The sequence below is a fragment of the Cajanus cajan genome, chromosome 7, assembly GCF_000230855.2.
Source record: "Cajanus cajan strain Asha chromosome 7, NIPB_CcT2T_4, whole genome shotgun sequence".
Taxonomy (NCBI): domain Eukaryota; kingdom Viridiplantae; phylum Streptophyta; class Magnoliopsida; order Fabales; family Fabaceae; genus Cajanus; species Cajanus cajan.
The window spans coordinates 37,007,355-37,024,020 of NC_138523.1; the positions used below are offsets into that span (position 1 = coordinate 37,007,355).

At 29.9% G+C, this 16,666-nt stretch overlaps 2 protein-coding genes across 2 annotated transcripts; both read right to left on the reverse strand.

Annotated features, from left to right (window-relative positions):
* Positions 1-153: 153 nt before the first annotated feature.
* On the reverse strand, positions 154-3,773 carry LOC109789954 (glutathione S-transferase L3). The gene is made up of 10 exons (XM_020349024.3): positions 3,618-3,773; positions 3,444-3,509; positions 3,299-3,359; positions 2,985-3,071; positions 2,159-2,257; positions 1,957-2,059; positions 1,794-1,870; positions 1,077-1,184; positions 741-821; positions 154-421 (listed from the first exon to the last, which is right to left on the reverse strand). Exons 1-10 carry the CDS (start codon positions 3,626-3,628, stop codon positions 410-412), a joined length of 705 nt encoding a protein of 234 aa, XP_020204613.1. The 5' UTR covers positions 3,629-3,773; the 3' UTR covers positions 154-409.
* Positions 3,774-7,270: 3,497 nt separating this feature from the next.
* PDE149 (integral membrane TerC family protein) lies at positions 7,271-14,269 on the reverse strand. The gene is made up of 14 exons (XM_020349031.3): positions 13,972-14,269; positions 13,818-13,892; positions 13,266-13,384; positions 13,096-13,172; positions 12,689-12,776; positions 12,459-12,539; positions 12,304-12,360; positions 11,776-11,857; positions 11,110-11,159; positions 10,850-10,906; positions 10,693-10,771; positions 10,245-10,303; positions 7,716-7,773; positions 7,271-7,634 (listed from the first exon to the last, which is right to left on the reverse strand). The coding sequence occupies exons 1-14, from the start codon at positions 14,084-14,086 to the stop codon at positions 7,540-7,542; spliced, it is 1,092 nt and encodes a 363-aa protein (XP_020204620.1). The 5' UTR covers positions 14,087-14,269; the 3' UTR covers positions 7,271-7,539.
* Between the last annotated feature and the right edge of the window lie 2,397 nt (positions 14,270-16,666).

The window sequence follows — 16,666 nt, forward strand, 5'->3', positions numbered from 1 at the left end:
ACTCTTTATTTCTTTTAATTTAGTATTAGTATTTTAATAATGATGATGTTAATAATAATAATAATTATAATACTATCCTTAATGGTGGTAGGAAAGTTTATTTTTAAAAAACTATGAACCAAATTTACTAATTAGTTTTTCTTAATTTGGAAATGAATATAAAAGTGTTTTAAAATTAAATTAAAAACCATCACAATTCCATTATTTTCATACACATTTTATTTTAAAAATTACATTTGAAAACCAAACCTTCCCAAAGACAGAATCTGAAATTATAATTATGACGTCAAACTATCCTGCAACACTAGCAGATAAACACAACCATATTTGACTGAAGATGCATCCATGAATGCAAAGGACGCTTTATTGGCAGTCTACATCTTAGAGGAAGTCTGCAGCAATCCAAAGTTCACTGTTGAGGCTGCAGAGTAGAAATGCAAAGGATGTAGCCAAAAGATCAGTACCAAACCATCACCATTTCTCAAAGGATAAAACTTACATATAGTAACATAACTTGCATGCAGTGCCCTAAGTGTTATTGATGCTATTTTTTAATCAATATTAAGATTTCACTTTGATGATACTTGTAATAAATGATTATATTAAATGTGAAAGTATCTTAGCGAGATAAAATTCTAATTTTGATTAAAAAATAATACCAATAATATTTATAATGCTGTATGTAAGTTTTGTCTTTCTTCACAAATCAGTAGATAAGAGATTAACAATATATATAGTACCAGAAAACGTGTCTTGAAAAGATCAACGATTTCCTGAGGATCAACTCTTGTCTCTGTATAAGCATCGATCTTGTTCAACTCCTGTAAAAGAAACATTTTCTTTCACAAATGAATATTTCTTTTGTAACCAGTATGTCTCAAGGTTTAGTAGTTAGTTATGCTTCTTATCAAAGTCATGAGATTGAGGATCAAGTTCAAATGGAACAATCTGTCAATACTAGTGAAGCATATGGAGAAATTTGCTTAAAGTTCAGATTGATGATTATGATGAATTTATCATATAAATAAAGCGCAATTTCCATAAACAATGGAAGAAATTTACACAGAACTGATTACCTCAATCCATTTTGCAAGTTTAGGCCTTCCTTCTGTGATGTCATGCTTGAACACCTCAGCAAAGACAATTTGGAATCTTTCAACAAATGGAATATAGGCAATATCCACCTGATCATCACAAGAATTTACAAATTATGTTTAAAACAAAGTTATAGTCATTGACATTATCAGATACTATATTACAACTTTAGGATCAAATCACGACTACTTTCTTTCATCACGTTGAAAATTTTGGATTTAAGATAGAGGGAAAAGGTAATAAAATGCTAAACTGATACTAAGTTAGATTTATTACAATATACTGATATATTTGATATATTAAGGAGGACTTTGGAGGAAATCATTCACGGATATGTCATGGTAAATAATATTGAAACTTTGGTTTTTAACCAAGCCAACATTTATGTCATGTTGTCCATGTTGCCGACCTCATTTAGTGGGATTAGACTTTGTTTTTGTTGTTGGATTTGATATATTCATAAAACTTAACACACTAACCTTTGTTTACACTAATCATAGTCCAGGCTAACTAGGAAAACAAATTCTGATAAGATAAAGAAATATGGTAACTCATTCTAAAAACTAAAGAGGAAATCTCAAGGATAATCTAATATATGATAAGATCTTTTCATACATTCTAATAAATCAGATGCATCATGATGGCAGCAAATTATAAAGGAAAACAAAAATGTTGAAGACCATTAAATTTCAACTTACCAAACTGAATTGCCCAAGCAAGAATGGCCCATCATCAAATTTACCAAGAGCATTCTCCAAGTATTCAAAAGCAGGGCCTGATTTAAATAAAGATTTTAAGGACCATTTTGTATTTGAAAAGAAAAAAATTTCCTCCATTTACAATCTTAAATATCTTGCTTACTGGCTTGCTGTACAGGATCCCCTTTCAATGAAGAGAACAGGTCTTTAGTAAATGTATCAACATGGGATATCAATTGCTCACCAAACTCTTTCTTGGCAGGATCCTAAAAGAACAATTCAACTTAACATCATTAATTCACTCCAACAATAGAAAAGAGATGAGAGGACATGAAGGAAAAAATGGGAGAATGTTTAGTTCTTACACTGGGAAACAAAGGTGTCCCTTCAAAGTTCACATCTACATATTTGATCAAATCAAGACTTTCTCCCAAAACCTTGCCATTGTGCTCCAAGGAAGGCACCTATATATTTTAGGGGAACAAAACAAAGTCACTTATCAACTGGCTGAATCAAATTAGCTCACCAAGTCGACAGACAAAATAGCAAAGTAGCAACTGATTTATTGAAGTGGCAAATGAATGAATTGAATAATTTTTTAGGCATATTATAACATATCAGATAAAAATAATTAATCTATTTAAATCTATTAAAAATTCACGTAAAAATTTAATTTATCCAATCCATTTAAAAAAAAATATTCATTCAATCTATTCATCAACAATATTTTCATATATGAATATCTAAATCATCCATAAAAGTAATATTTCAAAAAATAAATTATTTTATTTTATTTTTATTTTATTTTTTATTTCCTTTATAAGTCATTACATTAAAATTCACGAAGACATTTTTTTTGTCAAAACAGTATTTCAAAATCTCAATCCAATAAGTAATTCAATAAATATTAAAAAATAACGGATGAATTATTAATCATACATAAAATTTAATAGATAGATTAAATATAATCTATTATTATTTTATTATAATAAATAAATTACATTAAATTTACTTATAAATAAATCAGATAAATAATAACTAAATAAATTTATTTGTCAGCACCTACTAATTCATCATCCTCTATAAATAATTCCTCTTTTACATCCAGTAACAAATTCCAAATTCAATAAGTTAATTTTTATGATAAGTTGAAAGTGTAAAAGTTTAATCACTATTGAATAAGTAACTCACCTTGTTTCCGGGGTAGACTTTCTCCTTATACCACACAGGCCTATCTCGAAGGTCTATAGGGACCAAATTGATCTTGTCTTGTAGCCCCTGTAGTTTTATTTACCAACAAGAGAAAGAAGAGTGACAGAAAGTCAGAGAAAATAAAATAATAAGCCATAAATCAAACGAAGCCTAATCTAATTAAATAAAATAATTTAAAAGATATGATTGATTAGATTAGTAATATATAATTAGTAGTATACGAATGGTTCACTCTTACATTAAATACATGAATAGATTATTAATCCACAAAGAGGGCATAAGGAAGAAACAACCTTGTAGTTCCTAGCGATCCATACACGTTGTGCAAAGGGGCAACCATAATCGATGTACAACCTAAATGAATAGTAAATAAATATATAAGAAAATGGGGATGTGAAAATTGAAGGAAAAAGTGGATTTTGGAGTGAGAAAATGAACCTGGTGGTGCCATCAAAAAGAGGGGGTGGTTCGGCGGTGGAAGTTAGTGGAGGAGGACGAACGCCACTGTGTGAGTTACAAAGAGAGAGGGTTAGAGAAGAGGATAGTGTTGGAATTAAAACCAAAAAAGTAACAGAGACAGATTGAGAAAATGAAGAATATTGTTATTGATACAGAGTTGCCATGGACCGATCTCAAGGCTTGGATTGATGGACGGAATCCGAATTGTGTCTACGATGAAGCAAGTTTGACCCTTTTATAGAACTCGTGCCACATAATCGTGTCGTCAGCTATGACATAACTTTCCATATGACAAATTGCATGTTTTCTAAGGAGAAGTTTAGTTTTAACACTTAAATGTGTTAAATTTCTTCTTTCAAGTATTTGGAGCTGGATTTAATGTAGAATGGGAAAAGAAAATAAAAAAAATTAGATGTTTGAAATTTTCATGACAAAAATGAAAAATGTCATTACTAATAATGATGTTGTGATTAAACATCATGTACTTATTCATCGGGAGGATCATGTATTTAGTATAAAATCTCGTATTCCAAGTTTATTATATGAAAAAAAAAATTGAGTTACCGACAGTTACATTGTTACAGGTGAGATGTCTATAAGTGAATTGAGAATACTTGTAATAGGACAAAAAATAATAATAAAATGGTACTAAAATAAATATAATTTTTTTATTCAATACCAACTACTTATTCTATTAAAAAAAAAAAACTAATTATGGGTACATATTAACTCTCTAAAGTGGGATTACACATGTAAACACTACACTTTTGATAATAAAGGATTTTTTTTAGCGAGTATACCCACCAAAATAAAAATTTAATGATTACAAAGATGTCAAATTCATGTTATAGAAATACAAGGTAAAATTGAATCTTAAATTATATTTATGTGAACCTATAATATTTTAAGGGGATGTTTGATAAAGGAGAAGTTTTTTATAGTTAAAAATCATGATTGCTAGGAATTACAAATATAAAAATTATAATTTATGGGGAACAGTTAAAATACGTTTGGTTATTCATAAAAGTTATAGGAAATATTCACATAAGATTATGAGAATTAAAGATTTTCATGCTTAGTTACACTACTATATTTTTGAGAATATAAATATTTTTTATAAAAATATCTTTTATTAAAATAAACTTATTAAATATATTTATTTACAGAAATGTTATAATAAATATGAATTAAACTATTTTTAAAAAGTTGAAAACTCATAATTAAAATTATTTAAATATAGAATTTAACAAAAAAAAATAAAGAAAAATGCTACATAATAATTAAGAAGGATAAAAATATTTTTTTTTATTTCATTTAAATAAATAAATTAATTACAAATTTAACAAATACTATTAAACTATAAAAATAAAATAAATTTTAATAATATTATTAAAAGGGACAAGGTCAAAAAATAATAAAATACAAAAGAGAGAGAGAGAAATAAAACTATGGGAGGGGGAGAGAGGGAGAGAGAGGGTGAGAGAGGGAGAGAGAGAGGGGGAGTGAGAGTGAGAGAGATTGGGAGAGAAGAGGGGGAAAAGGAGAAATAGAAGGAGAAAGGGGGAAAGAAAGAGAGAGAGAGGGAGAAAAAGAAATAGAAGGAGAGAGATAAAGAAGGAGAAAGAGGGAGGGGGCAGTGAGAGAGAGAAAAATAGGAGAGAAAGAAAGAAAGAGATTTTCTATTTTAAAAAAATGATATTATAATCTTTTTATATAATTAAATTTTTTTTCTAACTTGGAAAAGTTAGAATCTTTTATCATAGGAATGTTTTTATGAAAAAGTGAAGTAAGAATTATTTCCAAAAAATTACATTTATGAGAATTTTTTTTAAATAATTATTAAATATAAGAAACTAAAATTCACACTTTAAAATTCTTATAAATATAAAAATATTTAGAGTGAGTGTGCTAATATTTTTCATTGATATAAAAGCAATAGTTTGTACATTCTATGTCAAGTTGGCATGAAAACACATTAGTATAGGATTTCAAAGTAATTTTACATGTCTCAACATTAAACCAAAATTACACTTACATTTCATTCATACGAGATGCTTTCAAAGATTCAAGGGAAGCAAACAATGGTTTTGGCCCTTTATCTCTTCACTCTTTAAAAAAAATTTAAAGTAAAATATTTACTATAATAAATATATGATTATAAAGAGAGATTTGAAAGTTACTATATATATTTTATATTGTTTATAAATATTATGATTTAGAAGAATGGGATAACGAGTTAGGTAAACGGTATAATATATTTTGCGATTATGATCGAATATTTTCAAAAATCTATTATTAAAAAAAAAAAAAAAAGTCACCCCTTTAGAGTGTTCTAATCCATTTCTGAATGATTAAGTGTTCAGGAAAAATAAATAAATTATAGCGCTCAGTAAAGAGAATTGTGTTCGAACAATCGAGAAAAACGAAGAATTTTGGTCCACAGTTGGTTGGAGTTGGATACTAATCTGAATCAAAATTCTGTCTACATTCAAGCAAGTTCCCCTTTTAGAGCAATTTTAAAGTAGTTCCTACTTAGGTAACTATATCTTACTCAATTACATTATTAAAATGAGTTAATATGATTTTAATCTTTTTGAATGAAATTTGTCTTCGATCTTTTGTAAAAGACGTCTTTTAATTAATTATTTTTTATTTTCTTTCTTTCATAGGATGAGAAATATCACTAATCAAAATTGTTTTTATTTACTATGTGATTTTTTATATATAAATTAAAATAAAAATTTTACATGATAACTTTTTAAGAATAAACTATCATTTAACAATAGTGTTCTTTACTATTACTTTTTAATGAAGGTCATTTTTTTAATCTTATTCTCGTTAATCTAATATTTTAGTATTTTAGTAATAATGTGGATAGTGATAATGATAATAATAATAATTAATAATTAATAATTAATAATTAATAATAGGTAATAGTGTTGGTATTAATAGCAATGATAGTGTTACTAATAGTAATAGTGCTAGTATTGATATGGAGACAGATTATTATTAAATATAGTTATAGTTTATTTTTTAAGAACTAAAATATCAAATTTACAAATAAGTTTTTCTTAGTTTAAAAATGCATATAAGTGTTTTAAAAATAAATTAAAACCATTTAAGCTCAAACACATTTTATTTTAAAAATTACATTTGAAAACCAAATATTCTCCAAAGCAGGAACTGAAATTCTTAATTCTTATGAAATGATTAAAGAGAAAAGCCCTGTTAAATAGAACTATAAAAAGTAAACCTTATACTAAATAACATATGAATGACAATCATATGTGTCATCATCAAGTATTTTAGAAAATTAAAGTAAAGCTAACATTAATAAATAAATAAAATAATATTTTTAAAACCACCTTATTAAATATTTAAACCATTTGGTTTTCCTTTTGTAGACCTCTTTAAACCCATCCTATCAATTTGAAAATGGAGAGTGGAACTTGTTGGTAAATTTTCACTTGTAACTTTTTTACCTTATATATTCAGACACATACTTGAATCTTTTATAAAGAAAAAATGAAACATTTATAATACAAAAAAAAAAAAAAAAAAACTACGAAACAAATACTTTTAAGTAAAAAATTGATGGCACGTATTTTTGTGTGAATTTTTTTTTTTATCTAAATCCATAAGTTAAAAAAAATTATTTTTAACTGATAATTTAGAACTTGTTTGATTTAAAATTAAATTAATTAATTTCAAATCATTTAATGTAATTAAAATGTGTACCTAAATTAATTCGAACCACATTTTACACTAGAACATGTATCACTGTGTGAAGAATTTCATCACGGAGATTTGCCAAAAACTGAGAATTATGCTTTTTAGCATTAAACATCAACTTAAGCCTTAGGACAGGCTACAAATTATTCATTGGCAATTACACCAATGTATTGAATAAACAATTATTACTACATGGTTTACATAAAAGAAGAAAGACCGGTTCTTATTGTTTTGGGGAGAAGGTTGTAGGGGTAGAGAGGATGATGCAATTGCTTGGTAAATATATGCAATCATATAGAGCTCAATCCATCATGAATTGGAATTGACTATTTGAGTTTCTAAGTTAGTCAGACTTCTTACTAGCCAGACTTAATACCACTCCGATGCTAAGACTTGAGGCTACAAAACCAAGAGATGCCTCTGTTGAGACATGGATTCCTGTAGGAATAAGAAGATGTGAAAATTCAAGTACAGCAAATTTTGTATAAATTGTTAAATGGACAAATAAAGTATACTCACCAAAATAGTCCAGGATCATCTTAACCCCAATAAATCCCAGAACAACAGCAATGGACGGCTAAACAAAACCAAAAAATGGATATCAATAACAAGGATGGAAGCATAAATAAACCGAAGCATTGTAAGATACTACCACAACAATGAATATTCAGCATGCAATATCCTGGATAGCAGAAAATGAAAATCTCAGTAGCAGCTTGTGCAAAGAAATAAAAAAGGACAAGTTAGTGTGAAGGCTCCCACTAGTGAAGTCTAGGGAGGGTAGATGTTCGCAGCCTTACAGCCCTTACTCCTTGTTTATCCTTAAATCCAAAGAAATTATTGGGATGCCCTTAGATAAAATGTAGTATAAAATACTATATTTGTGTATCTTACAATCATAATTCGTTTCATGATTTATTCACATGGAATTAACTACTATTTGTCATGATTCAAACCAATTAACATGGTAATATCTTGGAACCAAAACCTATGACAGAACTAGAAATTTGAGATTCTCGATGATGTATGTCAAAGGGACCATCAGTAATTTGGTTTCTGAAAAGGAATTGAATAAACAATACTGGATTTAAGATGTAGATGTGCAATTGAAATACAACCCCACTTCGGCTGCCAGAGAAAATATTTAGTGTCCTAAAGATGCATTGTTCTGTCTGGCACATAATACCCTCCGTCTCTACAGTTTCCTGCTAGGTGACAGTAATACTGATAGATGTAAATGTCAATTGGCATAGTTTTTTTTTTTTTTTTTCGTTTATGAAATTAAGGTTTCAATTTGGGATAATTTATTGTTATTTGTTATTTAGAATTTTATTCTATTTTGGATTATCTTCTTAGGGTGTCGGGAGTTCAAAGAAATCATTATTGTAAATAGTTGACCTTTTGTATCACTCTTGGTTCCTGTCCTAATCCAAAGAAATTATTGGGATGCCCTTAGATAAAATGTAGTATAAAATACTATATTTGTGTATCTTACAATCATAATTCGTTTCATGATTTATTCACATGGAATTAACTACTATTTGTCATGATTCAAACCAATTAACATGGTAATATCTTGGAACCAAAACCTATGACAGAACTAGAAATTTGAGATTCTCGATGATGTATGTCAAAGGGACCATCAGTAATTTGGTTTCTGAAAAGGAATTGAATAAACAATACTGGATTTAAGATGTAGATGTGCAATTGAAATACAACCCCACTTCGGCTGCCAGAGAAAATATTTAGTGTCCTAAAGATGCATTGTTCTGTCTGGCACATAATACCCTCCGTCTCTACAGTTTCCTGCTAGGTGACAGTAATACTGATAGATGTAAATGTCAATTGGCATAGTTTTTTTTTTTTTTTTCGTTTATGAAATTAAGGTTTCAATTTGGGATAATTTATTGTTATTTGTTATTTAGAATTTTATTCTATTTTGGATTATCTTCTTAGGGTGTCGGGAGTTCAAAGAAATCATTATTGTAAATAGTTGACCTTTTGTATCACTCTTGGTTCCTGTCCTAATCCAAAGAAATTATTGGGATGCCCTTAGATAAAATGTAGTATAAAATACTATATTTGTGTATCTTACAATCATAATTCGTTTCATGATTTATTCACATGGAATTAACTACTATTTGTCATGATTCAAACCAATTAACATGGTAATATCTTGGAACCAAAACCTATGACAGAACTAGAAATTTGAGATTCTCGATGATGTATGTCAAAGGGACCATCAGTAATTTGGTTTCTGAAAAGGAATTGAATAAACAATACTGGATTTAAGATGTAGATGTGCAATTGAAATACAACCCCACTTCGGCTGCCAGAGAAAATATTTAGTGTCCTAAAGATGCATTGTTCTGTCTGGCACATAATACCCTCCGTCTCTACAGTTTCCTGCTAGGTGACAGTAATACTGATAGATGTAAATGTCAATTGGCATAGTTTTTTTTTTTTTTTTCGTTTATGAAATTAAGGTTTCAATTTGGGATAATTTATTGTTATTTGTTATTTAGAATTTTATTCTATTTTGGATTATCTTCTTAGGGTGTCGGGAGTTCAAAGAAATCATTATTGTAAATAGTTGACCTTTTGTATCACTCTTGGTTCCTGTCCTACATCACTAAAGCATTCCTTTATTACCAAAGTGAAAATTGTTTATCTTTTTTAAAGGATAAATTAGCAAATACAAGTCAAATCCAGTGTGATCACACTCAAGCCATGTCTTTCTAAAGTTTCTGTTTCCCACTCAGACCACAAAATGATGTCTATTTTTCTGCAATAATTCTGCTCCCGACAAAAAAGTGCATTAGTTTTTTTTTTTTTTTCTTTTTTCTCAACACTATTTAGGATGAAGTGGCAAGCTTCAATATAAGCAAGAAGCCCAAGAAGAACAATGTTGAAGTGATATCAGAACCATATTTCAAGTCCCAAAAGTAATAAACATGGTTATGCTGAAGGATAGACATGTAATTATGTAAACAGAAAACAATTATGCAGCAACCAAGGTATATCAAAACAGGCCAAGTCAACATTTACCTGCAAGTACTTCAACTCTGACATACCCTCAGAAATTATCAGGTAAAGTGACCTTAAACCTGCATTTGACAAATAACAGTCGTTTAAATGTAAATAAGTTTATGAGGAAAAGCATTGATAATTGTCTGACAAAAGACAAATACACATCTGATCTGAGATTATGACAAAAATGAACTCATTTTGTATCTCCACCTCCACAAGGCAGTAAAGTAGAGAAATAAAGTTACAAAAGAACCACTTCTGAGCAACAAATCCTGTGTTATAAAATTATTTATTACAATATTTTGCACACGCAAATAGTTGAACCATCCTTAAAACCAGAACTGCAGTAGGTAAGCTTTCCAGGCATCAATCAAGGACACTTACGGAACACAAATCCCAATTCCAAAACACTACAAAAAAACCAAATTCACATATACACAAGGGAAACAAAAGAAAGAAAACTAACCCAAAATGGCAAAAAGATTAGATGTAAGGACTACAAATGGATCCCGTGTTACACCAAAAACTGCCGGTATTGAGTCAACCTAAAAAAAATTGAGTCAACATTCCAATGCCAAATTAACTAGAAATTCCACATGAAATAGATAAATGAGAAAACCTACTGCAAATGCAATGTCACTGAGTTCGATAACAGCTACAGTAAGAAGCAAAGGGGTGGCCTGCCCAAAATGTTTGATCCCTGTTAGAAATCAAGTTGAAATTAATTTAATTCCTAAAAAATATTTTTTTATTGAAAAAGAAAGAATAATGATAATAAAATAAATAGTTCAATGCATTCATGCTGGGAAAAGATAACAATCGATCAAAATAACAACAATAACAAAGTAATTTTAATTCATTCTGACACTCATCAACAACTTACTTTCCAAACTCCATCAAGATTTGTTATGAATCGATTTCCATCATAATACGCTGCAAAAATTTTGTCAGAAGTTAGACTTTGGATGATAAGATAACAACACAGCACAAATTGAATCAGTTCAAACAATGGCATGCCAAGTAAAATGTATATACCAACAATATATTTTGCATTGGACCATAGTAGCATTAGCATACATATAGAGGTGTAGCCACTCCTTTGTATATCTATGTAGGTATTCTAATCAAACATTCCAAAAAGGAACAGTGGATTAACCCAATATTCTCCAGTCCAGCTTATACAAGAAGGAAGCTACAATAGGATATACCTATATCCACAATTCTATAACAGAATACTCATGAAATCAAAATTATTCTTTGCATGTACCAAACAACATGAGTTGTACTTACATGGACATATGCAGACAATTCCATAAGAAATGGAAGGGAAAAAAAAAAGTTTCCTAAACCTCAGCCAAAGTAAGCTTTGATTCAGCTATTTCTACTTAAACATACATTTGAATGTTAACTAATTCAGATTCAGTTTTCTACCGATGTTTATGATTTTTCAAAGTAAGAATTAAAATTCAATATCATAATACCAAAGAAATCAGCAACAAATCTCCAAGTAGGAAAAGAGAAATAAATAATCATGATTAGAGAACATTACTTGTTACAGGGATAAATTTCTGGCAGGTCTTCACCACAAAGTTTTCAGATAAGTCAGACTCGTCTTCTTCACTGGCAAATAGCTATTCATAAAACAATAAACATGCTGTGATTAAAGCCAGTCCATAGAATTGTGAATGCTACCAACATCAAGAAGTATGAACTATGAACCTCCTAATATATTGTTAGAGATTTAAACCATTCAGGTGCTTCCATCTAAAAGTTTAATCTTGTAGATGATTTTTGTTGATATCATATATAAGCCTCTTTGACTAGGTAGCCTGGAGTTTGATCCTCGTGACTCTCATTCTTTCATAATTAAACTAAATTTCAGTGGTAATAAAATGTTCAATATCATGCTTTGAGCACAAATTAGCATGACAATGTTAGGTATATTAATATTCATGGGCTTCAACCTAATATTTTAAGCTTTTAAGGATCTTGTTTCCTTGACAAACATGAACATGGGCGGTGTTATAAGAAAGCAATATGAGGAATTTAAATATTGGAAATTGTGAATCCTCCTCACCTTAAATGATGAGTAGAGTAATATTGCGGCCAAGAAAAGGTTGACTGCCTCAAACCTCTAAACATTATCATAATTAACAAGATGATCAGAAAATAGTATAAAACTTGCTGAAAAAGGTAAAATATGCAAAGAAATATATCCATCATGAAACACACCTGAAGGGTGGCTGTTCCAATAAGTATTAATGTCAGCCGAAAGACAACTGCACCAGCAATACCATAGGAGAGCACACGATTCTGTAAGTTAAAAAAAGTACATGAAAACTGATCAATTAACTATTTTTTATTGTTAAGATAATATTAACAAATTCAGAATCAAGAACTTGATAAAACATGAAGTTAAAATTGTGCACAGTTTACCCATGAAAAGAAGTTTCATACATAACCTGATATGTAACTGGCACTTTGAAGTAATTGAATATTAGAACAAAGACAAAGAGATTATCTACAGAAAGACTTTGCTCCAATATGTACCTACGAAGTACATAAAATTCAGAAGATCATCATCCCAGTAAGTACAAAGCTAAAGTAAGTGAAAGCAAAGCAGAAAGAGGAAAAAAGTGGTGCCACCATAGTTCAATCCATAAAGTTAGTATTCATGAATCCCAAAATAAACAATCCAATACATAGAAGAGCAGCAGAAGCAGAACAAAAGGCATATGAAACACTCTAAATGATAAGTAAACTTAAAGAAACTTTGCATAATAGCAACTTTGATTCATCCAAATTATTCTAGCACTGTAAAATTGGACAAACTTTCTAGTTGATAACCAAATTAAATTATTCCTCATACCCAGCAAAGAATTCGGAAGCCTTGTCAAAACCTTCCTTAAAACCCAAACCAACACCAAATGCCACTGCAGCACACACCTATATGAAACCATAACTAAATCAATGTATTACAAACAACCAAAGAAAACATAAAAGAAACAGTAAAAACACAATTAACAGGGATTTGCCCACCCATAAGGCTACAGTTCTAACAGAGGAATTGTAATCTTCATTTGCCACAGATTCCTGAGTAGGAGATTTGTCAATGTTGCCAATGTCATCCTTTGGTTGGGCACTAATCCTCTTTACCTCTGCACATTCATCCAACTAACACTTACAATTACTTTGAGACATAAATTTTACACATAATACTAGCATCATAAATGAAGAATAGCCTAGCCTCTAAGTCCAAGATGATATCATTACAAATTTATAACTGTAACATACAGTAAATGGCTATGGCTATGAACCTGATTGGATACAAGCTTCTCTACCTAGAATAAAGAACTTTTTTCTGTAAAGAAGCTCTCAAATTTTTTTGAAGTTTATATTCAATCAAACTCCACGTACACATAATTTGAAGTGAAAAGACAAGTGAATTTTGGTTCTTACTCAGTCCTACAAATCCAATTTCCAAGATAAGAGTTGTGCCCCACATGTATACACTACTTAGGTCTTATCATTAATACATGCTGCATATAAAAAAAATTTAAATTTTGTTGTTTAATAAGATGGGGCAGTGACCTGGGGCATGATTGTGGTAGCGAATTGGTGTGGAGCATAGAATTGGAAAACGGCGAGGAGGACGATAATGGTGGACTGCGACGTAGAGAGAAAACCCTGATATTAGTGACATGATTGGGTTGGGAAAAGAGAGAGAGAGAGAGAGAGAACATACCTGAGGAAAAGGAAGAGATGGGATAATGAATTGCAGAACATCTGAAAGGAGAAGGAGAGTGTGAAATGGTGAGATCCAAGTTGAACGGAATTCGGATGACAGAGGCCAATCCCATAACTCTTGGATTGGGCTCACTGCACAACAATGAAATCAAACTCAGAGTGGGAATGTGGCCAAAGATGCTATGTTATGCTCTTCTCCCACCGCTTTGTTTCCACCAGAATTATAAGGATAAGTTCTTCCTGTACTAACACTGGTCACGCTCGCACTCAATTCTCACCATCCCTACCTTCAACGGGATTCTAATACCAAATATTTTAACGGCTTAGAATGTTAGGCCATATAATTTTACCAATTTTTTTGTTCTGGATTTTGTCTAATAGTTTCAGAAATTAATTCTCATACGTAATTTTAAATTGAAAAAAAAATATATTAATGTGTTTATCAGTGATATTATCCGACAATTATTTAAGAAGCGTTTGTTTCGAGTAATAAATTTTTGTTTCTAAAAATATTATTTCTATAAATATAATAACAGAAATAACATTTCAAAGGCATTTTTTCTATAAAAAAATATGTTTGTTAGTGTTGAGAATATATGCTTATCAAAGTGAGTATAAAGAAAGATAAAATAGATAAAAATAAAATTTTAATTCTCACATCATGAAAATTAACATACCCACTTCTTTCTTTAGAAAAATTTTTTGTTGACATTTTTTTTCTTCTAATATCTTTCTTTGGTGATAAAGCTAAAGTAATGTTACACCTACATTAAAATTGTACAATAACAATTTGTACGATATTATTTTTATATTAATTTCTTTCTATCATTTTATTTATTATGAACGTATATTATTGATGATAATAAAAGTTTTATGTAAAAATAACGTTATACAAATTATTATTATCCGTGTAACATTATTTTATAAATAAAGCTAAAATAACTTTATGGTGTGTTTGGATGAGGAACTTATATAGGGTAATTCATTTATTTGAAGAATTTTAAATTTTTTGAGGTGAAATGCTTTGTTTGGATGAAGAATTTATAAAGAATTTGAAATCCAAACATTTGTGAAATTCCTTAAAATAGTAGAATTTCAAATTCTCCCAAAAACGAAAGAATTTGAAATTTCTCATATTTGTTTTTTCTTATTTCACCTATATATTTTATCTTATCTCTTCATTCTTTTAATTATTAGATATTCAAAAATATTTTTAAAATTATTAAATATTATATTATATTAATTTTTAAAATTATTAAATATTTAAAAATGGATTAATATTTATTTTTATAAAATTTAATTTAAAAATCTCAACATATAAATATATTTTTAAAATCAATTTTACTATATGATGGAATCAAATTATCATATTCAACCTAACAATTTAATATTTAAGAAATTTAAATTGACTCATTCAAACAAAATATTTTAAGAATGATAGAAATTGAAATCAAAGTAATTCAAATACCAAGAATTTAAAATTCCTTGAATTTGTAAAATTTCTCATCCAAACACACTAAGATTCGGTCTCACTACATCTGGCAGTTAAGGCTCAACAACATTTGCGACCTGATCTTGAGCGAAGATGTTCGCAGGAGAGACTTCGAGGAGCCTTCCAGTTCTACTTCCAGTTCAGCATTAAATACTGAAAGTAGAGGAAGAACCACTCAAAAGGGTTACAACAATCGAGAAAGATCAAAGTCAAGAGCTAAAGGTCAGCCAAAATTCCAAAATGATATTGTTTGTTGGAATTGTGACAAGAGAGGTCAAATTGTTAAGTGTGTAGTCTAAGTTTTAGTCCCACATTGTTTAGCTTGTAATGCTTGCCTCCTCTTTATGCTATATATATAGAGGCACCTTGTAAGGTTCTAATGCATCAAAATAAAAACTCTTCCTAGTGTAACCGTGGATGTAGGTACATACATAGTGTGCTGAACCACGTAAATAGTTGTGTTCCTCTTTCCTTTTTATTCTCTTTTAATGCATGTTGCCTAACAACTGGTATCAAGAGCCTTGGGTTTGGGAGAATATTCTTAGTATGCTCTGTGGTTGCAGTTTTATCTGATCTTCCACAACAGAAAAGGATAATCTTCAGCTTAGAGGAGAGAGAGTCTCAGTTTAGAGAGAAAGAGCTTTTCTCAGCAGCAGAGCAATAGCGTTAGAAGAGGGGAAGGTGAAGATAGAGAAGTTTGATGGCAAAGACTTCGACTTCTGGAAGATGCAGATAGAGGATTATCTGTATCAGAAGAAGTTATATCAACCCTTAATAGGGGAGAAGCCAGACGATATGAAACAGGAAGAGTGGAACTTGCTAGATCGACAGGCTCTTGGCGTGATCAGACTGACATTGGCCAAGAATGTCGCGTTCAACATCGTCAACGAGAAGACAACTGCAAGTCTGATGAAGACACTATTAGACATGTATGAGAAACCGTCTGCAGCCAACAAAGTACACATAATGCGTCGGTTGTTCAACCTCAAGATGGGAGAAGGTAACCCTGTGATTAATCATATTAATGACTTTAACACTATTCTTGCCATGTTAGAGTCAGTACAAATCAAATTTGAAGATGAGGTGAAGGCATTGATACTATTGTGATCATTACCGGAAAGTTGGGCTGCAACTGTTACTGCAGTTAGTAGTTCTGCAAGGGATAGCAAGTTAAGGCTCAACGACATTCGCAACCTGATCT

Bases quoted from the DNA above. Each gene is read 5' to 3' on its own strand.
- LOC109789954 (XM_020349024.3), bottom strand. The intron at 2,258-2,984 runs GTGAGTTACTTA...TAAAATATATAG, and splicing joins AAGTCTACCCCGGAAACAAG to GTGCCTTCCTTGGAGCACAA. The intron at 2,060-2,158 runs GTAAGAACTAAA...TTGTTCTTTTAG, and splicing joins GGACACCTTTGTTTCCCAGT to GATCCTGCCAAGAAAGAGTT.
- PDE149 (XM_020349031.3), bottom strand. From the start codon at position 14,086: ATGGGATTGGCCTCTGTCATCCGAATTCCGTTCAACTTGGATCTCACC. The intron at 10,772-10,849 runs GTAGGTTTTCTC...AATTTTTTTTAG, and splicing joins TCAGTGACATTGCATTTGCA to GTTGACTCAATACCGGCAGT. The intron at 7,774-10,244 runs GTAAATGTTGAC...GGTTTTGTTTAG, and splicing joins CAGAGTTGAAGTACTTGCAG to CCGTCCATTGCTGTTGTTCT.